At 25.5% G+C, this 25608-nt stretch overlaps 1 protein-coding gene across 1 annotated transcript in view; it reads right to left on the bottom strand.

The window, feature by feature from the left end:
- The window catches only part of LOC129611240 (acetylcholinesterase), a 161909-nt gene that overhangs the window by 48347 nt on the left and 87954 nt on the right, over positions 1–25608 (bottom strand). The window contains exons 6-7 of the mRNA XM_055524287.1: positions 12818–12960; positions 9382–9534 (exon numbers count right to left, since the gene is read on the bottom strand). Coding sequence (XP_055380262.1) covers positions 9382–9534; positions 12818–12960 — 296 coding nt within the window. The remainder of the gene's footprint in view (positions 1–9381; positions 9535–12817; positions 12961–25608) is intronic.

Raw genomic sequence — 25608 nt, forward strand, 5'->3', positions numbered from 1 at the left:
GCAGCAGTGTATAGCTATCAAGAAATTTATAGGATGTGTATATGGAGACGTGTATTTAAAAAAAATGTCCTTGTGCACATAACACTTATATAGTATATATGTATATATGTAAGGCGGTATATAATAGACCTTCGACTATAGAAAATAAATTAAGAATTATGTATGTAACTGAGAAAAAGAGAAAACAAGAAAAAAAAAATAACCATTCTTCTTCATATTTTACCACATTTTAGCATGCATAACATGTGAAATAATATTTATATACTACCCTATTATAAACGTATATAATTTTAAATATGCACATTTTTCATGTATGTTTGCATGTATTCGCTTGTTATATATAGTAATAAAAATAATGTACATATACACAAATATGATTTTGCTATGTCAGTTGATTCTATCGATTTAATGTTTTTGTTTGATTTCAAAGAGTTTCCCTTTCTTTTTCTTTTTATACCACCTCAAGAACGTATGTTCAAAGGGTGTTATAAATTTGCCGTTTTATTTTTAACTCTGATTTCTAATCATATTTTTATTTTGTGAGTTCGACCATCCTTCTGTGTAAACAATTACTTAAAAAGAAATTAAAACAAGTTCATCAAATGCTCAAAAATGGTTTATAATGAAAAATGTCAAGATCTTATTTATTTTTGGATGTGATCGTGTTAGTAGTTCGGCCCGCTGTCATGTATTTAAAAATGCTATTTACCCATTGGTCAAAAAACACTGAAGCCATAGTATTGGTATTTTGCACATGTTAATATGGTAACACATTTATAAAAAAAAATTATAAATAATTTTAACTAACTTTAATTAACAGAGTAATTATGTATTAAACTAAAAAGTAATATGAAGTAGATTATCGACCTTTATAAAACTCAAACCTGCAATCAGAAAAGCTTCTTGGTTATAAAAGTTTAAAGAAGCGCATTAGAGCAGTTTAGTAGCAAATTATGCAAGAAGATGTATAAAATTCCATTCGATTTATTAACGATAATAATTTATTAGGACGATTGGTAAACAAATATCTCATAATAATAAGTAAATGTATTTACAAGCTCCTTTTATACACTTCCCCATTTCTTTTATAAAAATGTATTTTTTTTTCGTTTTTCGTTAAAAATACCAAAAACGTTTTTGCATAGTAATTTTTCTTTCCTTTATTCTCTTTTTATTCTTCTTGTTCTCCTTTTATAATAATATATTTTCTCTTTCTTTCCATTTCATTTCATCCAGGGCTAAACATTATAAATTTTTGATGATTTGACATAAAACAGAAAAAAAAAAAAAAAAACAGAGAAATGGTTTTTTTTTCTCTCGTTCTCTGTATAGGTTTGTTTACATGAATACATAAATTTATAATTTAGTTGAAATGTCAAAAAGCAAATAACTGTATTCCTAATAAAAACAAATAACGGGGTATTATTTGGATGAAAAATTAAATAGTTTTCTTCGGCTTTAATTTATTTTTTTCATTTTGGTTGATTACTTGTCACTTTAATTCTAATTTTTTGTGGATGCAGGAGTTGATTACTTGTCACTTTAATTCTAATTTTTTGTGGATGGATTAATGAACCCATTAATTTTAAAGACGAAGTTACTGATTCGCGTTACCCATTTGGGATCCCGTAAAATATTTAAAATTAAGTAGGCATGACATTTTTTGCTTAAACTAAAAACAAATATCGCGGATAATAATTGAATAGAATATGAGAGAGAAGTTGTAGATTGTATTCGAATTGGTGGGGCTAAACTTAATTAAAGCTTTCATTTTATAAATGATTTTTAAAATTTATTATTTGAACTACACCTGAAATACGGACTGTTTTAGAAATTTTCAATGAAATGCTTTAATATTATTAAATTTTTTGAAAAAAGAAATTTTGTTACACGCTTTTGAACAAAACAATTTAATACGTGAGATCGTGTGTTAATATTATTGAATCCTGTGCCTGTCCCTTGTTGGTTTTGATGAATTTCTTGTGTATGTTATTTTGTACTTGACATTGAAGTTTTTATATTTTCCCCTTACCTTTTCCCTTTTTTTTTCTTTTCTCTTTTGGTTATTATGATAATTCTTTTTCTCTTTCCTGTTTATTTAAATGAAAGAAAACTTTGATTGTTTGGTGATATGATGAAAACATTAAACGCTTAACTAAGCTTAATGTTTTTGTTTTCGTATTATTTTTCTTTTTTTTTTTAAATAAATTTTTGATAATTTATTTTTGAAAATATAAGCGAATAAAAAGAGCTCCTCCATTCTCTATTGTACATTGCTCTTCTTATAAAAAAATGCTTAATGTAAAATTGTGGAACATAATTTATAAAATATACACAAAGTAATATAATGTGGTGAATGTACCGAATAATGTACTGAGCGCATTTTTATTTGTATTAGTAGTCGAAGCACTTATACTCAAATTATAATCAAGATCGAATTTTTTTAATTTTTCGAATTTTTTGCATAAGCTCACAGTATATACACGTACATGTTACATCCTTGGTGGTAAATATCGATTTTAATATTTCCGAAACATCCAATTGTATGCGAGTGGAATGGTTTAATTCAAATAAAATAAAATATAGAAATATTACAGAATGCATTTTTATTACAGAAAGATGAAAAATTATTCAAAATATTAAAACTGCATTTCGTAAAAGAAGAGCTTATAAGAAAGGAAAAATAATAAAGAATTCTTCAATTTCTTATATGCTTTAATAACACATTTCTATTTAAGAAAATTGGGAAGAAATTGTTTGTATGGTTCCTCTATATGTTTGTTCGTAAAGCAACCTTTTGTAGTCGTTAAGACAGGAAGCTGATATTTTATAAGAAGAAGCAAATCTTTTGCTGCAAAATACATAAATTAAAAAAGTTCAAGAGGGATTGGTAAGTTGTCTAATGATAGTCTATGACATTAACAGTTTGTAAAAATTAAAAAATAGTTTATTTTGTTGGCACAGCATTTTTTTCTTCTTCCTTCCATATCCAAGTTGTCCAAATTGTTTATTCTCGTATTTTTCTCTTCTTCTTAATTAAAATCTTTTTCTAATTCTTTTAATAATAATATTCAATCGTTTTTTTCTTTAAAGCATAAATTTTTTTAAAAATAATACCCAATCTTTTTTTTTTTAAAGCATATAAAATTTTTGCTTGAAACAACTAATCGTCAATTGAATTTAATTCTTATCTCTTAGTCTTTATTTTAATTTTGTTGTCATCCGCATAATATGCATAAATTTTCTGTGCCACAAAATTTTTAGATTGTTTTAAGATAGACTCCCATAGAGTCCTTTCTGTTGCCGCATATTTACAATGACTCAGAGCGAGATTGATACCTTTGCGACCGTAATACATAGATCATATGTACATTATTATTATACTGATTTAAAAGCATTTAGTTCAAGAAAATCATTTGTTATTACTTGTTAATAATATTAAATGCTAATAGGAACACTAATATAGATACATATGTGTGTAATAGTCATCGTGGAAGTAGAAAAAATTTTCTAAGTACATTTTATTGATCGATAATTAATTTTGATTTCAAATTCAATATTCATCCTTGACCTACTAAATTATAAATTTTCAAAATTTAATACCATCGTCACGTTACTTTATGTACATATTGAGTGTAAATAATTAAAGTATTAAGGGTAAAATAAAATTTTGGGAAAGTTTTAGTCTTTTAAGTTTTTTTGTTCTTGTCCTCCATTTGTTGAAAACCTTATGCCGTAGTTTAAAGTTAAGAAAAAATAATAAAAAAATCAATAATATTTTAATTATATTTTAGACACAAAGTTCTTATTGTAAAAAGTTTAAAGACTGATGTGGTCAAATTTTAAGGCGCATTTTTGTTTTTAATAATTAAAGTTTAATATAGAAGGTTCGTTCATATGTGTGACATTGGTCCTCGAATTAATTATATTATTATTTTGTGGAAAATTACTTTGTATTTCATAGAAGAAACTGTAAATTTTACTTCATTTTCATTTTAATATTTAAGTTGTAGCAAATTTCAACGTTCCCTATATATGCCAAATATATATAGGAATATATGCCCAATTACAATAATGGTTCAGTTTTTGTGTCTTCAACACTTCTAAGACAAAAAAAAATTAATAATTTATTTTTCTTTTTAACCGCTCACAACTCTATTTTCAAAAAACAATTTTGTTTTTCTGCTTGCATCTTATGTAAGACAACAGTCCACCTATTATAGATTGAATTATTCGAAATGTAAGAAATTAATTCGAAAAAAAATAATAGCGTTAAAGTACTCGTAACAAGTAAGAGTAGGAAACAATTTTACTACCTATAAAGCATTGCTATAAACTTTCCAGTAAATCTGTTCTAAATTCTTCTGGATTTCTTACCAATTTTTCGATTATTCGATTATCGTTTTTAATTTCAAAAATTAAAGTTATATTTGCTTCTAAATAACTTTTTGATTTATTTTTGGAACTTTAACTCTGTAACATTTTCATTTGACAATATAAGTAGCCCTATAAAATAAGAAAATTTTGGCATAGGAAATCGATAATTTTTATCTGATGACGGCAACTAGTACAGGCAACGGCTTAATCATTAATTTAGTATTGTGCACCAAAGCCATTTAGTATTGTGCAGCACTTTTACAGGAATAATTTAAATTTAATATTTTCATAACTCAACGTATTTTGTTACCTGCGTTCATGAACTTATCTAATTAAGCATGTACCGCAACATCTCTATATTTTTAGTTTCGAGTACAAAGTTACGTTATTTTTATATGAGAAATTAAAGACCGATTTTATGTAAAGTAAAAAAAGCTATTGCGGTGATATATTCAATAAGAAACAAAAATATTTCATGTTAATGAATGTAAAATTGCAAAATTTTACATTACGTATTGCGGTTAAAGTCTCAATTTCTTTTCATAAAATTGATATAAATCGAAATGTTGCTGCAATTGTGTAACCCGTGTACTATTTATCGCGATAATAAAATAAAAAATTTTTCGAGTTTGTGTGATATCGCGGTATTGAATTTAACAAGAAACACACTCTAAAGAAATCCGAAAACTAAATTCAGAAAATTTTAAATAAAAGCGGTAATAAATTTATAAATCGTTACGTGACTTGGGGCAAAATATAGAGGAATATACGCCTAGTGCTATGCCTTGATTAAAAATTAGCAATTTTGAAACGTCGCGGTATTATTCTCAAGATGCGTTATAATTAAAATAACAAAAATATTAATACATATATAATTAGTATTTGTACATATTTGCATAATACAATTATGTAAGTATGTATAAATAAAATTTAATATATAATATATATAACTATATATGTATTTTGCCAGAATTTTTTAGTGTTTAAAACTTAATTAACTTTATTAAAGATTTAAAGAAAACAACAAAAGAAATACAGAAATGAGTTAGAATTAATTTTTCTAAAAGTGTAGTAAAACCACAACCATAGTAAATTCAAATTTGTAAAATTTTTTTAAGCAAAAATTAAAAAGAGAAACAACTAAATAAACCATAACCGAAAAAAAAAAATTTTTTTTTTGATTACTTTTTAGACAGAGAAAGGAACCAAAGAACCAATAAAAAATAGAAGAAAATAGAAAAACAAACAAATTTAAGTTAAAAAATTGAACTTAGATTAACAGCCTATACACAAACATATATGCGAATAAAATAATGTTACAACAATAATATTCGTTTTTAATACAAAATTTAAGACCGAAAAGTCAAGGTCCTTTATGTAATCAAGGTTGGGTTTACACATACATACTTATATATATATATATATATATATAGAAACCTATATTCAAAAAATTTTAATTTATAAGAAAAAGAGACTTCAAAAAAAGAAGAAAGAGACAAAACAAAGAAAAAAAATAACCGAATTATAAAGAATAAAAATTACAAGGATAAACCTTATCGGATTGTAGAATAGGCATAAAATAACTTTGAACAGAAACAAAGAAAATGATAAATAAAAACGCACAAACTATCAAAAACAAAAGAGAAAAAAAAGAGTCGAAAATATTTCAACGGAAGCTATAAAAACCTCTTACATTCTTTCTCTCTCCTCCTCTTCTCAAATCTATGAATATTTTCTACTAGAGGTTTTACATTATTTTTGCATTCTATGTAATATATTAAGTAAAACATACACATATATTCATCTACGTATGGTGATTACAGAAAACCCGAACAGTATAAAAATTTCAAAATGAATTAAAACGAGAATTTACTGAATATGTGATGAAAACCGTACGAAAGAATAATTTTAAGAGATGTTTAATAATTCCCACCACCTAGACTATATTGTGATTAAAGTATTTGTTTATAATAATTTTTATAGCGCTCGAATTTGAGTGACATAACCAAGAAGAACTGTCAGTGACAATATTTTCTTAGATACTACAATGGTAAGGATTCAAACTACATGAAATAATTCTTAATGGTGGCCTTAAACTAGCTTTTATAATATTTCGACCATGTGGTTTTATAATTTCTAAAGGAATAATATACGGTCAAAAATCATATTGATATGGTCACATTACATTTATGGGACCATTATAAATAGAGTGTTGACATTTACTATTCTCAATTATTATGGAAACAAGCTGCAAAAGAAATGAGAAATGGAGAGGCGAACGAACCGACCGAATTTTTCAATTTAACTCCGCACTAGTGTGTAATGAACTTAGAGTTGTGTAGTAAATTTGATAGAGAAAGTGTGTTATTAAATTTAGTGAAATTTTCCACTTTAGTTTAGTGAAATAAATCTTGCTAAAAATTTAATGAAAGTCAATCAAAAAATCAAATCATTCTTAATTAGAACTGTGTTACTAATGGGAAAATTGTTAATTATTTTAAGTCGTATGGTTTTTCTTTACATTTTGAGTTATGGCCCCTAATTTTATGCAATTCAATTGTTGTACGCAATAATAAATTGTACGGGTATTAAAATTCAAACAATATTCATGCTAATGTAAGTACTTACTGTTTTTTTTTTTTTCAAATTATAGTGATAAAATAAATTATATAACAAAGCTTGAAATGGAATTATGTATATACTATAAATGAATTCCGTTATTATGTGTAACTTTCTAACTCACAGCTTAACTCCTTATTTACATTTCATTAAATTTAATAATATTTGATGGAAAACAAAAGATGCGTTTTTGATTATTTCTTAGTTTTTTGTTGATTTTCTTTATGTAAATTGTGTAATCGACTTTCATGGTTAAAATATCTAACTTTCCGAATAAGCATGCTTCATAAAAACAAAATATTTATTCAGACCTATATCTCTCTTTTTTTGGTTTTGATAAATTCCACTAATTTCTCTCTCTCCATGTTCCTCTCCATCTACTTTATTACTCTAAAATATTCAAGTTTGTACAAGAGAAACGAAGAAAAATTTAAGAGAGGTCTATATAAAGGCTATAAAATACTAATTATTTGACAAGAACACGCAATATGTCCTTAAGGGAGTGAAAGTAAAATATGTATATTTATTTACATGTATATATAACATATATGTATGTTATGTTATGTAAATCAATTGATATTGATTATATTGTGTGCTAGTATGGCACGTGAATAACATATAACAGTTTACATTATGGTATATATTGTAGTTTGTTTTATGTATTAACCTAATGTATAACAATTAAATAACGGTATAGTTTGTCGATATAGTATAAACACTTGTATTTGTATATAAAAAAAAATACAATCAGATGTTTTGATTCTTTCTTTGTTTTTTTTTTATTTTTTGAAATTCAAAATGTTATTGTTCCATTCTACTTTATACTACAATATAATTATTATAAATAGTTTATAACTTGTATATGGCTGTATATGAACATGAATTATTACATATATATTGACTATATCCATAATATACAGGATGTAGAATTTCAATAGGTAATTATACATCGAGCTTTTCTAGTTAGACGATGCCGAAAAAAAATGAAGGAGCTATGCTAATTTTCCTAATTTAAACTGTTTTAAAGTAAAATAAACTTTTTTTTACGAAAGTTTATAGTTTTTATGAATTCAAATAATATCTGTCAAGTTTGATATTTTTTCAACAAAGTCTTTGAAAAAGTACTACATTCATACGACTATATAAGAATAATTGAAAAAAATTTCCGCTTATAGATTGGCATTAGTTTCAAATTTATCCGAATCAGAGAAAAATCTAAAATGTTTTTAATTAAATTAAAATAATGCGCTATGTATTGGCTTCTCATAAATTGGAGATTTTATTCTCGGATTCACTGACAATTAACTTGAAAAATCTTGTAAGAGTACTGGTACCTTTTGAAATATGAGAAATATAGAGTCATTGAAATTCGAAAAGCCACGAAATATTGAAGTATATAAGAATAATATTCTAAACATTTGTGACCTACGAGTACACATTTTTCATTAGGTAACACACTTTCTAACAAAATCACTTGAATAAAAAAATTTTTCTATTTCTTAATATTCCTCGTGCAACACCCTGTACTAATATTTTACTATAATATACACACATCTGTAAAAATGTACATAATTGTGTATTCAAACAAAAAATATAAAATGGATAAGTAAATAATAATTAAGGGAATTATTTAAATGATATTGTTAGCTAAAAAAAATATTATCAGTGGCGTATTTTTTTTTTCACAAAAAAAAACTTATAATAAAGGTGTAGAACGAGAGAGAAAAAAATCAAATTATAAAAATACTATCAATTGAAAATATATCGTATAATAAAGAAATCTTATCGTGAGATTGTAATAAAAGTGAATAATAATAGTAATAAAAAGAAATCAGTTGAATAGAATTTGATCGTCATCGATTTAACTACATAAAAGTAGTGAAGCAATTGTAAGCGTTTAATTATGATGTCATTATAAAAATTTTTGTTTTATAAAAGATTAAAGGTTAACTGATGACTTCATTTGCCTTATTTACGTTTTATTGATTTTTTTGTTCAATATATTTCTAAGCATTTCAATAAATTTAAACTATACAAATTGAGAAATACGTGAGTATCCTTTTTCAATATTAAATTTTTAAAGGTTTTTATTTTCAACAGCAAGTTTTAGTGAATTGAAATGATTAAAATTCTAATGCAAAGGAAAATAATAAATGTAAAGGTAACAATAACAAAATTTTTTCACAATTTCAAAACAAATTTTGTGGGGATTAATAATACATTTTGTATGCATTTAAGGAATTTATAAAACGATTAAAATTATTTGATGTTAGTCGAACGACAGCACAGAAATTGAAAACAATTATAAAACGTAATTATTAAATTAATTTTTAAAATCTACCACTTTTACCAGAAAACAATTTTCAATTACGAGTACATACTTACATGAGTAAAATAATAATAATGAACATTAGCTCCTCTCTCAGCCATTCCAATTGCATATTCATTTGTCGGACATATAAAGAAATGATCCCCAACAGCTTGTCCAACTTGATATTGATTATTAAAACCATCATTACCACTTTCCCATCCGGTATACTATAAATTAAATAAAAGAAGGGAAAAAAATTATAGTAACAATACTTAAATTCTTTAATTAAATACAAAAACTTCATATAAAAGTTGTAGGGATTAAAATGATTGAATTATTCATTAAAATTGATGAATTTCTTTAACACGCATTACCTTCCATAGATAATTGTCCAAAAAAGAAAAGAATGAGAAAGTAATTTACAACTTTATTATTGAAAATCAATTAGATAGGTAAGTAGTATATAAAGTATGAAATTGTTTAGTAATATTAAAAGTATATTATTTTAAATTACTTTTAGATTAATTAATTTGCCGACCGCATTGCATACAATAAGGGAGATTATGTGATGGCGACAAATTTCAGATGTCGAGTTTTTGGTAGCAAAATACTTCTTTTTAGTATAGAGAAACGTAAATAAACTATTTTTAGAGAGATGTCGGCCTTTCGATCTGTCGGGCTGTGTGTGCACGCATGAATGTTAAGTTCGGCTGAACTGATTTCGATGAAATTTTATATTTAACTTTATTTTGGATATGGCACGGAATGATCAACTTTTCATAAATTTTAGAAATATATTTTTAGAAAAATCAGAGCGGGGTTTGATTTTACATTTTTTACCATATTTTTTACCATGGAATTTCTTTAAATTTGACATCTGAGTTGTAGATGTTACCGAAATTAATTGGAAAATCGGCTAGCACAAAACAAAATCCTACACAGAGGCAAATATATATACACTTTTCTAGGTATGTTAATTAATTTCTTGCTAACTTCCTTAAAATTGAAATGAAGTGTTCAAAAGCCATTTTCATAATCTTTTGTAACACAAAACTAAAAAATACCCAATGCCACATGAGATTTTTTTTTGTCATCACAACATATCCAAAGATATTATAAAATAAAACTAGGTTATCAAACAAAAGAAAATTTGTTTTGACTGTCTGTTCGTTCATAATTCTTTTTTAAAAATTAATTTTTCTAAAACAAAATGAAGGCCATTATTTCGTAAAAATAAAGTTTTTTTTAACATTTTAATTAATTTTAACAAAACTGTAATCAGTATAGAATTATACAGTTTTTACAAATTTATTTTAATATTTTTACACGGTACACATTTCCTTAGAATATTTTAATGTTCTTAGAAATTTTAAAATATTTGTATACTCGTATTATATATAGATAAATAAAATTGGGTCAAACCAATGGTTTATGTTGTAGCACTTTTCCCTTCAACAAGTGAAAATTCTGCTTTTAAATACAGTCTATGTATACTTCCTACACTATTAAAATTATTTACAAAACTATTACTAGGATTGCATATATTTAGGATGAACGATTTATTCAGTATTTCAAATAAAGCAATATAAAGTCGGGTTAACATAATGCTCGATTTTAAGGTTTAATTGTGTAAGTTAAGAAAAATAATTATATTTTTAATGTCATGGAATTTACCGTTAGCTTTTTGAACTTATAGAAATTTGAAAAAGCTTGCGGTTTCGGAAATATAAGGTGTTAAAAATTCAAATTTTACAAATTTCAAGAGGTGATAACTTGAGAGGGGGTGGAGATGGAAAAAAATTTTCTTTTAACGAAATAAACTATTTGTTAGTGTCTGAAAGTTACTAAAATTTCAGGCTCCCACAACCTGGGGTCTAGACGAAAAACAACATTAAATTTGAAAAAAAAAAACGGATTTTATGTAACAGTAAATTTTAACGGCCATTTTGTTTTTTTAAAGTTCACGTGTAACATGCCGCAATAGAAGAAGCAAGCCGCTGCCTTTATACGTTTGCAAAATTTCAAAAATACTTATGGTTTCATTACAACAAATAGTTAAAAAAGGCAATTTTCAGGGTTTTGGGGGGGTATAACTTCTAGAGGAGGGGAGATAGGTAAAAATTTTGTTCTATGGAAATAAGTTTCTAGTAAAGATCTATGTACGTATTAAATTTCAGCTTTCTATCTTCAAGGGTGTAGAAGTTTTGTAAACAAAAAAAGTGTCCACGGACGGACGGACAGAGTGAAACTAATGAAAATTATGTGGAAAATTCCAATTTTTTGACAATTTTATAAACGAAATTCGAATTTTTATTTCGAAAATGATTTAATTAGCATAATTATGTGAAATTTAATTTTGAAAAGAACTTAAAAGAATATAGTTTATATAATAATAATTATAGTATAACAATTAAATGAATATTAAAGTTGGAATTTAGTAGAACCTGGTAGGGATGATGGATTTTTTTTTAAATTTAGCTAACTTAATAAAAAGTAATTAAAATTAAATATTTTATTTTAATATTAAAAAAAGATATTTAGTTTCCCTTTATTGGATAAGAAACTTTATATTAAAATAGGAAAATTAATGGGTTACAATCCAACACAATTCAATTTTAAAAATCCATAATATAATTCAAGTATAGGCTAAACGTTGAACTTTCACATAATCATCTCTTAATAACTCAATTACTTCTTAACTTTATCATTTGTATTTTGAACAAATGTAAAAGTGATGAAATTATCTAATAAAAAAATTCAATTCTGACAAGATGTTGGTAATTTTGAAGAAAATTTTTTTTTGTTTACAAGTCCAGAAGCTCACCCTACAAATATTTTAGAAATTATGATAAAATCACATTATAGCAAACTAAGAACATCAATTTAGTATGCTTAAACTTTCTGTCGAAGAGAAACTGTTTGAGTTTAGTGAAATTTTAAAAAAATGAAATTTGGTAAAAATTATCTGATAATTTTTAAAAAATAAAATGCTATAAGGATGCTATTTAAAATGACCTTCAACTTTTTGTTCCTCTTCTACTTTTGATAACACAAGTACATACATATTTAATTCCTGCATCTGTAAATTTAATTAAATTTCGTATTTATTATTCATAACACTTCTTTTTCGGATCATTAAATCGCAAACATTTAAATACTATACCTTTCAGATTTTCATTTTTATACTATAAAATTTAAAAAAATGAAAATTATTTTCAAGGGAGAATTAATTTTTTTTTTTGGTTTTAGTTTTTTTTTTTTTTATGAATAAATTTATTCAGGTACGAAGGTTCTTTTGATCTTATATGAAAGAAAATAGGAATAAGCGAGAAAAATATTCTTCATTAAGTTTCACATCCGAAAGTATTTAAAATCGAGATCAGGTTTTTACATTTATAATCAATACATTCAAAGAATAAGCATATACATACATATAAATGAATAAGAGTTGAAGATTAAATTATACAAAAAATAATTTTAAAAAAGAATGTAAATTTATCGAACACATACCTGAAATATGATTGCTTCTCTTTCCGGTTCAGTTACTTTATTAAAGATTGTATTCATAATTTCTATGAATTTATCCCTTGTTAAAAGTGTTGCTTCATCTTTATCAAAATAATCAATGAAATCGTACAGAAGAAAATAGGTTCCTGTAATGAGAACAAAAAAAAAATTATTTCAATGATTTTGGATTATTTTATCTTAATATAATATAAAAAAAAAACTGTTATATAACTTTTATGAATGTTTGCCTATATATGCATTTATAATATTAAATATAAAATTATAATGATTAAGGTTTATTTATTCAAATATACACGGAAATACAAATTTTATACTCAATATCGTATTTGGATAAACAGCTAAGGAAAACGTACAACCAAATTGATATGTAAATTGGTTGATTAATATATGTAAAAATTTAAAATTGGCCCGAGATCTGATATATTAAAAAAGTTGATCAATCCGCGCCATAGCCAAAATAAACTTACATATAAAATTTCATCAAAATCGGTTCAGCCGAACTTGAGATACACCCGTGCAAACATGGACCGACAGACCGTCATCTCTCTCAAAATAGTTTATTTACGCTTCCCTGCTATGAAGAAGTGCGTTTCCATCGAAAACTCGACATCCGCAATTTGGTGTCACCACATAACCTCGCTTATTGTAAGCAATGCTGTCGGTAAATAAACATGTTCAGTTCATATTTACTAATACGATAGAGAACAGACTGCAGTTGTTATATCAGCTCAGTGAAAGATATTTCTTTTGAATTTTTTAAATTTAAATTGTCTTTAAAGCCCTTCATCTGTACATTTATTTTAAATTTAATAGTTCATTAACATTTACTTTCACAATTGTACACCTAAAATCTGCTAATTCATATTGAAATAATTTTTAATTTCCGTATTTAAACGAAATTTTGTACTCTTCATTTAAAATTTTATTTTTAATATTTGGCACTAACTTTTAAATTTAATTGATTCCGTTTACCTTCTTGAAATGAAGACAGGCAAATAAATTTTTAGTACTGTTAAAAATTTTTTAAAAACCTTAAATAGTTTAGCTTTTAAATAATTATATACCTTTGTCAAGCTCTAAATGAATCTTCCTTAAATAAAAGAATTCATAAAGCTTTACAATAGTTTTAATAACCTTTTCTTTTCAAATGTGAGAAATTTTGAATAAGTTGTGAACTCAAAATTTATGAAAAGTGATTTCCATGTACAAATTTTGCAAACGCAGAAAAGCACTTTTCCTATCGCAAGATACTGAGTCAAACTTTAAAAAAACAAAATGGCCGTTAAAATTTACCTTTATTTAAAATCCGGTTTTTCCAAAATTTTGATCTCTTTCTTTTTTAGACGCCCGGTTGCAAAAGTCTGATATTTTAATAGCTTATAGACACTAATAAATAGTTCATTTCGTTAGAAGGAAATTTTTTTCCACCTCCACCCCCTCTTAAGTTATCGCTTCTCGAAACTTATAAAATTTGAATTTTTGCCACCTTATATTTGTGAAACCATAAGCTTTTTCATATTTGTATAAACGTAGAAAGTCGAGCATTATGTTAACCCCTCTTTATATTAATTTTTGCTGTATTTCAAAGACTGCATAAATCGTTCATCCTAAATATATACAATCTCAAAAATAGTTTCGGATATGAATGAAAATATTTTTAATAGTGAGGTAGATATAAACAGACTTTATTTAAAAGCAATATTTTCACTTGTTGAAGGGAAAATTGCAACAATATAAACCATTGGTCTGACCGAACTTTATTAAATTAATTGAAATTTTCTTGCAACTTGCAACGCATATTAAGTACAATATTTCAATGAACCTTTATTGTATCATTTTATAAGTGATTCTTAAATAAGTATGTAAAATATCCTTTTATTTAATTCATATTTCTAATATGTCTCATAAATATTTGTTGTCAGGCAAAGAAAGTTCAAAGGTAATCATTAGACCGCGACATATCAATATCAAAATCATTGACCTTATTTTTTAAAGGTCATCAAAAACAAAGAATTCCTGTGTACTATAGTACATACATGTGAACGTTTAGAATATGTAGTGGTACTTAAAATAAATATTAGAATATCTTATAAAAAAAAATATATACGTATTAGCATTTCTATCAAACAAGAAAATTAAAAGAGCTTGAGAAGCCCAATGTACACACGATCAAACGTACAATTATAAAATACAAATGTAAGTAGAAACCTTCACTTTGCACATGTCCTTATCTTTTTTATTACACATCCTTTTCAGTTCTTCATTTATTTCTTTTACCTATATTTTCTTCTTTTTGTAAATTCTATTTGACTTTCATTGGATGAGTAGAAAAGTTCAACTTGAGTATGACAAATAAATAAAAAAAAAACAAGAAGAAAATGGAAAATAACTGTAAGCAATAAACACGCACGCTTTATGAAATGATAAAAAGGAACATATGAATTTTTGTGCTGTTGTTGTGTCTTGTATAATATTTATGAAGCATGTATGTATGTTATTTTCTTTTCCTCAATTTTTACTTTAGTCATTTTATTAAAGTTCCATTTATAACTAATTCAGTTTTTCCTCATTTTCTATGATTAAATAAAAATACTGGGACCGCAACATCACGTTTATGACCGCAACGTGCGGCACAAATGTTTGATGACCTACATGCGGATGAACTACAATCAGTACTCATAAGAACTATTTTCAATTTTTTTTAAATGATATTCCAATGCTATAACTGGAGAATAATACAAGAGTAATAATATACAGGAATTCTGAGTGACTTTGGAAAATTTAATTTTAAAACTGAAAAATTTCATGTAAAAGTTGAGCTTTTTTCTTATTGCTTTAGAGCTAAAATTTACTATTATCTGAAATCTGTTTTCTCCAAATTTTTGATCTCGTTCTTCTTGCAGGCCCCAGGTTGTGAAAGTCTGATATCTTAATAGCTTTCATTGTGAAATTTCAATATTTACCATCTTATATTTGTGAAACTGCAATTTAATTTGTATAAATGCAGAAAGGTAACGGTAAATTTCATGACATTAAAATATATAATTTTCTTTTCTTATCTGACACAATTAACCCTTAAAATGGAGCATTATGTTAACCCCTCTTTATATTTATTTTTGTTTTATTTCAAAGCCTGCATAAATCGTTCATCCTAAATATATGCAATCCTTGAAATATTTTCGTATATGAATGAAAGTAATTTGATTAGTGTAGTAGGTATACATAAAAATTGTGTATAAAAGTGGAATTTTCAGTTGCCGAAGCGAAAAGTAGCACCACAACTTTATTTAATATATGTTCCTGCAACTTTAATAATATTAGTAACATTATCCTCTTAACGTTGCTTATATAATAATTTCGAGACTAAAATTTTATTATTTTGTTTTGCGTTTTATTATTCTATTTATTTTCTTATGTTTTCTTATGTTTTATAGTTCTGCTACCCAGGATTCAAGAAAAGAGGATTAACGCTTCAGTTATAATTTACAAAAAACTTAATGATTATTTATGGATAAAAGAACATACTTACATACACAGGCACAATTAAGTGTAATATGCGTTGCCTAAACATTTTTCTAAGGTATTTTTTGTATGTATGTGTTTAAGGATTTCTAAATCTTAAATTTACTAAATAGCGAGCAAGGAATAAAAACAAACGTAAATATTTCGCAAATAAAAGAGTTGTAAAAAGAAAATTAATAGTTATTTGAGTTTAATATAGAGAACAGACTACAAGGAAAATATACAGAAATTTATCTATGTACAAATGGTTGTTGTATTACGTAAAAAATGGCAAAATATAGGAAATTTGAAACCTTATGTTTTGAATTCGGCATAAAGAATTGTAAAGCAGAATTTTAACAAGTCTTTCACATAAAACAAAATGCTTTTTGTTGCAATAATAAGGTTTTGGAATAATGTTTCTAGGAATGCTAACTGAAAGCTTTGCTAACGTTTTTGCTAGCATTGACATAAGTTTTTAAAGGATATTTCCATAATCTTTTGTAAAATTTTTGCCAAACAAAGAGAAACAAAGCACCTTGCGGTCGGTTATGTGCTGATCACATCAGATTTTTTTCATAACTTTTTGATCTGCTTAGAATTTTCACCGAATTTTACATTAAACGGAAGTTGTTGTGAGTACCGTAAAGATATCCCTTTTCCATAGAAAATAAATATATTAAAATTACACGTTTAACTTTTGTTGTACATTGAACTTGACCACCACATTTAAAGGGTCATTTCGAACTTAAGTAGTAGATACATATGTGTCTTACCTTAAAAATATTGGGTAAGTACAGTGACCAAAAATATTTAATTTAATTTCTTTAAGAACTTTCGCGAAAAGAGCAGAAACCAAAAAAAAAATTATACAAAAATTCAATGAAAATTTCCAAGAAAATTGTGCTAAATGGATAAATAGATACTTAAGTTAAGAATATTAAAGTTCTTCTGAAAATCTTTGAATTAAAATATTTGAAAGACCAGGCAACAAAAAAGAATTCTTGTAATTAAATTCTACAAGAAAAAATTGTAAAGAAGTTTTTCATTTTTAATTTTCTAATGCACGAGTTCAAGTTATTTTACTAATTTTCATCTTTCTTCTTTATTTCCGTACCCTTTAAAACTTTATTATAATAAAGAAGTAAAAAAGAAAAAAAAAATTTTATATAGCTTTTGTTAACCCTTAATAAGGCGTACCAAGAAAATCACACAATTTGTCGTTGGTGGTTTCTAGTTATGGCAGCAACATTGAAAAAATAATTAAAATTCTTTACTAGAACTTATATAAAATACTTTAAAGTCATTCTTAAAATTACTATAGATATATTAAATCCTTGTTAAAGTTACTAATTTTTGGCTTAGCTGGGGTCAATGACAACAAAGGTTAGTATAGAATTTATGAGTAAATTATTTACTTCACATGCGACCCAGAATGCGCAAAAGTGTTGTCAACAAGCAAACTTTAAAAAAGTGTTATTGAAATAGTTGCATGGAGTCAATATCTAATTAAGGAGCTAAATAGAGAAAGAACTTGTTTGAAGCTCTGTATTAGATATTTTTTGTTTCAATATCAAATTGTGTAGACCCCATGACCCTAATTAAGAGTTAATCGTGGAAAACAATTTAACAAATATTAATATCACGGACCACATTGTATATACAATAGAAAAAATTTTCAAATACCATTAAACCCCACAATATAATAAAACATAAAAACAAAAAACGGAAAATTATCTCGAAATTTTCCAATATATTAATCCACAGATTAATTCGTTAAAGCTAAAAAACATTTGAAATGAAAATTTCCATTAAATTCCCCACACCAAAATTCTATAATATTTTTATACATAAATATACTATCATGACATAAAGGAATTTATTTTCTGTTATATTTATACACATATGTACACCTATGTTTAGATATATAGAGATATGTATATGTTATACTGAAATTATCTACGGAAGGTATTTAATATCAATAAAATATCTATTAACCTAAATACCTTTTCATACAATGACTTCCACTCTTAGAGTTTATTGATTAAAAACTAAAAATGTGAAATGAAATTCACAAGAGTATAGAAGGGAGGCAGGATAATACAACGTTATACGAGTATTAGAGTAAAAAGAAAATTAAAATGAAAATTTCAAACTGGAAAATAAAATGGTATGAAGAATTAAACTTTTAGAAATTGAAATTGTATCTATTCGTATAAATACTTGATTATATAGTACTTTTATATGCATACTTATATACGCGGATATAAGAGTGTGTGTGTATAAATACATTAGATACTTAACATGATGGAGAAAAATTCCTTCCTCATTAAAAACTTTTCAATAAAAAAAAAAAGCAATTATTTTCACTTCTTATCTTTTTTCATTTTTACTTTCACTTTCCACATAATAATATAACGTTGAATAATAAAAATGGCACGGGGAAAAAAAACAAAAACAATACAGGGTTGCTCCCGCCAATTGTAAGAATTATTTTGTAAAATTTAATACTCACTACTATAAACAATAGCAAAAAAAATCAGAGCTCGTTTGCTTAATCAATATTTAAATTTTAATTAAGAATTTTTTTATTAATTAAAGGAAACATAGGAATAAGCGTTTGAATTTCAACAAATCAAGGCCTTAATTTATTTAAATTCGTTCGACAAGTGGGAAACTGCAGCATGAATTTAAAAAATTAAAAATATTTTTTATATGAGGTTGAGTCACTGAATAATTATGCAATTGATATGATTATGCAATGGCAAATCGTAATGTAGGTCTATCAATTGCGAACAATACATTGTTGTAGCATCAACAGCTTTAAAGCTAAAATGGATATTTTTGTCAGACATTTTTATTGAAGTTTTTTTATACTACCATTAGACGTACCCCGAACGCGTTTGGACTAGATCAGGACCACCCTGTATATAAAAATTTTACAGTTTGCTGTACAAATACAAAGAAAACGCAGAATTAAATTTACTTTTTAAGTATGGATAGTAGAAAAAAAAAAATCTGGTGTTGTCAGCACATAACCGACCGCCAGTGCATTGTCTCTTTTTCCTGAAAAGTTCGTTATTTATTTTTAGTGGAAAACTGACCTTAAATATTAAATTTCAAGAGATTCTATCAATTAGTTCTGTAGATATTCTCTAGAAAAATGTAAAGTCGGCTCCTACGTTGGTCTGCCAATTCTGATTTCCCCAAAAACTTTACAAATTCCATGTTTTAACACCGTAAATTAATGCATTAAATTTCAAGTTAATAATTTCACTTTTTATATAATTAATTGGCCGCAGTAAAGATCCGAAACGTGATTAAAACTTAGATATAAATTTTCATGAAAATCGGTTCAGTTGACATTGAGATATCAGATCTGCACACACATACGTACAGACAGAACAACATCTCTCTAAAAATAATTTATTTAATTTTCCCTGCTATGAAGAAGTGCGTTTCCCCCGAAAACTGGTTATGCAAAATTTGATGCCATCACATTAGTTTCCTTATTGTAGCAATGCGGTCCGTAATAATTAAGCCAAATGAAAACATCTCAAATATCGCTCCTGTTTGTTCAAATTTAAAATAGATTGCTATAGTAAAAAAGTAAATTTTCTGTATCAGTATTTTTCCAATACGTCGTGAACAGTTCTAAATCTTCTCACCCAACTTAGAATAGTAGGTACAACTCATACCTACACGTCAAATATAAAATTATAAAAAAGAAATAAGGGAATAATAACTTACTATCCTTAACTCTATTAAATAAATATACAACTTTTTTTTTAAATAAAAAAAAAAACAAACAAACTTGAAAGTAAAATATGAAAAAAGTTTTATCCATCTTGTATTAAAATTCATCCAACACGCACTTATATGTACTCGTATATGTATATAATATATATTTACTGAAAATAATACAAACACATATACATAGATACTAATACTATACTCTGATTATATTATTGAAAGAAAACTCTTTATAACTTCACATTTACATTCATATAAGCATATTTCGTTTTACGATATAAATATTTTTATATATTATCTTGTATTGAAATGTATTATAAAAGTCCGGCCCGTGACTAAAATTACTAAATCAAGTCATTAACAGAAAATGTGAGTGAGAATAAAAATCTTAATGGTTTACCTGTTACAGCTATATATAACTGTATACATAACTATAATATTTTTAGTGTTAATATGTTCCAAGTTCCAAGAGTAAAGTGGATTCTACACAATGATGTGCACATGTAAACACGTATATGTATGTATATATCTTTTTAGATAGACATATACGAATTATAATATAAATTATGTGTTTTTCGGGGATTGGCCTTGATAGTGAAAAAAATTAGAAAAAAAAAAATAGTAATTTAAATGTGAGGAAAATTTTTTTGTAAGAATTGTTTTTACTTTCACATTCTTAACACTTTCAATGAGGGTTGTATTATGCTGTTAGGATTCTCATGGCTCTTACTATTTTACTATGTTTCATTACAAGGCTTTAGTTGAATACTTTACAAGAAAGTTTTTATATTAAATAAATAAAGAACGTGTGTTCGCCTGTCCGCCATTGTGTGGGTTTGCAAAATTTTCGTTAAGAACTAAATTTTTATCTATACATATTTACATAAATTTTTAGAGGCAAGGCTCTAAAAGCGACAAACTTCGACTGATTATTAAAATTTTTGAATCTTTCAACATAACTCAGCCAAACAAGTAAACAAGTTTTATAAATTTTTAGAACTCGACAGGAATTACCTTCTAATTAAAAACTAATATTGTAGTGAAATATTATTGTTAGCCTAATTCAACTTCTTTCGAAATAAATTCTTTAATAATCCAAGTTCGCAATTAAATTTTTAAGGCAATCATTTTAAAAGAAAGCAATTTTCTTTATATTTTGTTTTAGTGCTATACTTTAAAAGCACTTGATTTAACTGACGAGATCTTTTGAGTCTACAATATCTACAAAATTCAGTTTCAATAATTCTTCAAAAATCGAAATTTTTCGAATTAAACGTAAATGGCTCTTTTACTATTTTATGACATTTTATTCTAGTTAGCAATTTTTATAATTAAATTAGGGTAATAAATTTTACAATACTTTGTAATAACGTAAAGCTGGCGAAGTGAGCGATGGTTTTGAATTAAATAAATGAGACGATGAACATGTTAACACAAGAAAGTCTAAAATTTACAGCCGTTAATGAACGAGTATTTTGACTAGTTTTAAGCAATGATACAGCTCAACAAAAATAACATTTCTTATTGTAATAAATATATAATAAAAAATTATATAACATTACAGATTTTAATTGAAATTTTCTTGAGAAAAAAAATACATATTAATAATCACATCTATTGGCTGCAAATATTTTAAATTTTAATTAAAATCATTCTCAAATTCATTTTATTAATTTAACGCAGAAGGCCTATTTAAAACAGAAAAAAAAATCCAGTTTCAATTTCAGCGTAACCTATACCTTAGGTCTTGGTTTAAAATTTTTATTCAAAATTAAAGGATCATAAAAGATTTTATAACGTAATACCGTTTTAGACAATTTTATCAATTTTAAACTCATTTATTCCACTTCCTAATCAAAGTAAAATTAAAATACATAATTCAATTATTATCAATTTTAATAAATTTAAAAGTTATTCCTGAAACAAATTAAATAAGAATTAATTAAAATTGATTTTCAAAATGTCTAGAAACAGATTTATTTTAAAGGAATTTCGTTTTAAAGCATTTTTCATTGAAATTTAATTAAAAAAATTTTATTTTTTTACCAAGAAAAAAAAAATTATTTTCACGCTATCTAAAATTTTCATAATCTCCTTTCTGTTTTCTAAGAAAAACTATAGGAAAAAAAGGATAAAATTTTTTTTTTATTTAATTCACTATTAAAAAATATTTATAAAAAGTTGTTAAAGCTCAACACCAATTAAATATTATTTTATATACCTCAATAATTTCAAGTACATATTATAAACATTATAATACACGAAACATGGATGGTATAAATTTCTGTTTTTTATACATGTTGCTTTTATCTATTTATTAAATAAAGTATAATACATAATAATTGGTAAGTAAAAAAATAAAAAGAGAAAAAAACTATCTTGAAAATTATCTTTCATCGCAATATTATGTACTTATGATGCTACCACCAGATTATGAAACACTGTATCCACTATAGGTACAGTGAGAATGAAAATTTTATGTATGAAATGCATTCATAATTCATACATTACTTGTTTGTAAAACAGTCTCTTAAGCTAAATAAATCGAGCCTAAGTTCAGCATTCATTTGAAAAAAAAAATAATATAATCTTTATTCATAATTCTGAAACTATAGTCGAAATTTGTATTTTACGGAGGGATATTGCAAAATTATTGCACTGAATATTGTGAAAAAATGCAACAATCTATGATTTATATGCATTCTTATGCTACTAATTCCATTACCATGAAGCTTTGGGAAGTTATTTATAAAATCTGTGGTAGTTTTTAAAAAAAGGAAGGAAAAAAATTTACAACTCTATGGGTCTGGAAGTTATTGCGAAAAAAATTGATTTTAAGAGTACTTTTTAGCACTTTTCCAAAAATTTTTTGAAAAAAAGTGCTTATTAGTTTCACTCAGTCCGTCCGTCCGTCCGTGGACACTTTTTTTGTTTATAAAACTTCTACACCCTTGAAGATAGAAAGTTGAAACTTAATAAGTACATAGATCTTTACTAGAAACTTATTTCCATAGAACAAAATTTTTGTTGTAATGAAACCATAAGCATTTTTGAAATTTTGCAAAACGAATAAAGGCAGCGGCTTGCTTCTTCTATCGCGGCATGTTATACTTGAACTTTAAAAAAACAAAATGGCCGTTAAAATTTACTGTTACATAAAATCGGTTTTTTTTTCAAATTTTTAATGTTGTTTTTCGTCTAGACCCCAGGTTGTGGGAGCCTGAAATTTTAGTAGCTTTCAGATACTAAAAAATAGTTTATTTCGTTAGAAGAAAATTTTTTTCCATCTCCACCCCCTCTCTAGTTATCACCTCTTGAAATTTGTAAAATTTGAATTTTTGACACCTTATATTTCCGAAACCGCAAGCTTTTTCAAATTTCTATAAACGCTAAAAGGTAACGGTAAATTCCATGATATTAAAAAATATAATTATTTTTCTTAACTCACACAATTAACCCTTAAAATCGAGCATTATGTTAACCCCACTTTATACTAATTTTTGCTTTATTTCAAAGACTGCATAAATCGGTCATCCTAAATATATGCAATCCTAGAAAGAGTATCGTATATGAATGAAAATATTTTTAATAGTGTGTTAGATATACATAGACTGTATTTAAAAGCAAAATTTTCACTTGTTGAAGGGAAAAGTGCTACAATATAAACCATTGGTTTGACCCAACTTTATTTAAAAACCCTTTCATACTAAAATTGAAAACCGACAAACGTAGTTATGTAGGTTATTGTTCCCAATTGTATATCTCCAGGAATTAATAAATGAATAAAAAAGAAATGTTTGTTATCTTCTATGTTTTATGTTCTATGAAAGTGTTTGGGTCTGTTTGCGTCCCTTTATGGACTCTCACTACTAATTCGATTTGCATGAAATTTTTTGAAAAAATTGGGTTCTAAATAAAATAAAATTTTAAAACTATCGATTTTCAGAAACTTTTTGCCTAGTTATACTAAATTTGAATACTGTAAAATATTGTCACACATGATGTAGTTGAAAACGTCTGAATGATTTTTGGAATTTTTGGAAAATTGTTGTAGAACCGCCAGAGTTAATCCGGTTCAGAAAAAAACCTATTAAATTTATATGCACAGATTTAGTTTACGGTAATTTAACAATGTTATATTTAAAGTCTTTGTGCAATGTACAACCAATAAAACACGAACACAAAAATTTTACAAGTGTGTTTGGACTAGATTTGGAAAATTTGTGCTTTTTCACAACTATAAAAAGTCAGCGCGCAACGGATTAGTTAGCTAAATTGTACGCCAGCATTGAAGATACACAAATGAAAAAAGAGAAGACATAATAGTATCTAGACGCAAAATACAATTTAATTCGTTATCATTTCAATTAGAAAAATTATCGCTTACATTTTTGTTAACTTTTCGTAGTAAACATAAATGTAAAAACAAGGAACCGTAGAAAATAGTAAAAACATAAAAAAAAAAGAAAAAAAAATAAATTAGAAGTGCGGCAAAGGGTTAATTAAAATTTTAGTAAAACAAAAACTGATCTGGTTTCAGCGGCAAAACTTTCTATTATTAAATATTTTCGATAATTTTCGAATATTTTACCAATTTTAGAAAGATGTCTCCTGATGAAATTTAACTAAATCAGTTTAATTTTGCTTTTCACTGTATTTCCTTTTCTGTTATATCCTTAAAAAGGAAACTCTTAAAAATAAAATTTCTAGAATACTTTAAGCTTAAAAAAAAAATATAATAAAATGTTTTTGAAAGGTACTTAAATTTTATATTTACATGTTTACTATACGACATGCACATATACATTGTATATGTACCTACATATTATACGTATGCATTAAATTGTATATACAAAAATAGATGTATAAATAAAAATATTATAAAATTATTTTCTATGTATATAGTATATATGTATGAAAATTTGTAATAAACATACATACATAAAATGAAATTTTTTTTTATTACTCTCGTATGTGTATCCATAAGCTAATGACAAAATAAAGTACTAACCTTGGTTAATATAATTGTTTTAAAAATGTTATATCCTTTTCATTACCTCAAAAAAAAAACACATGTTGGTATACATATATATGTACCTATGTATATGGGTATGTATACTTGTAAACAATTCATTTATGTATATAAATATTAATAAATGAAATTAACAGGTAAGAGAATAATTTTAATATAGAAAAGATTTAAAAGAAAAATATGTTTTTTTTCTCCGTTCCTTATTTCTGCTCCGAGCATTGTTTTTGTTTACTTGGTCATGTTGTTGAATTCAACTATAAAATACAAACTATTCCACAATTATTTTTTTTTGTTATATACATATTCTGATGCTTGTAATGAATATGGTTGTAGCAAAGTAATAAATTAAATTAAATTTCTTCACAAATTGTAATTTTTCTTAAAAAGACTTAAGGACATAACAAATTAAAATTTATTTTTCAGTGTTGTAAAAATAATAAGTATAAACACATACACATAAGGAACAACGCAAAAGGTATTTAGAAAT

Source organism: Condylostylus longicornis, unplaced genomic scaffold (assembly GCF_029603195.1).
Source record: "Condylostylus longicornis isolate FDR11 unplaced genomic scaffold, ASM2960319v2 ptg000004l, whole genome shotgun sequence".
NCBI lineage: Eukaryota > Metazoa > Arthropoda > Insecta > Diptera > Dolichopodidae > Condylostylus > Condylostylus longicornis.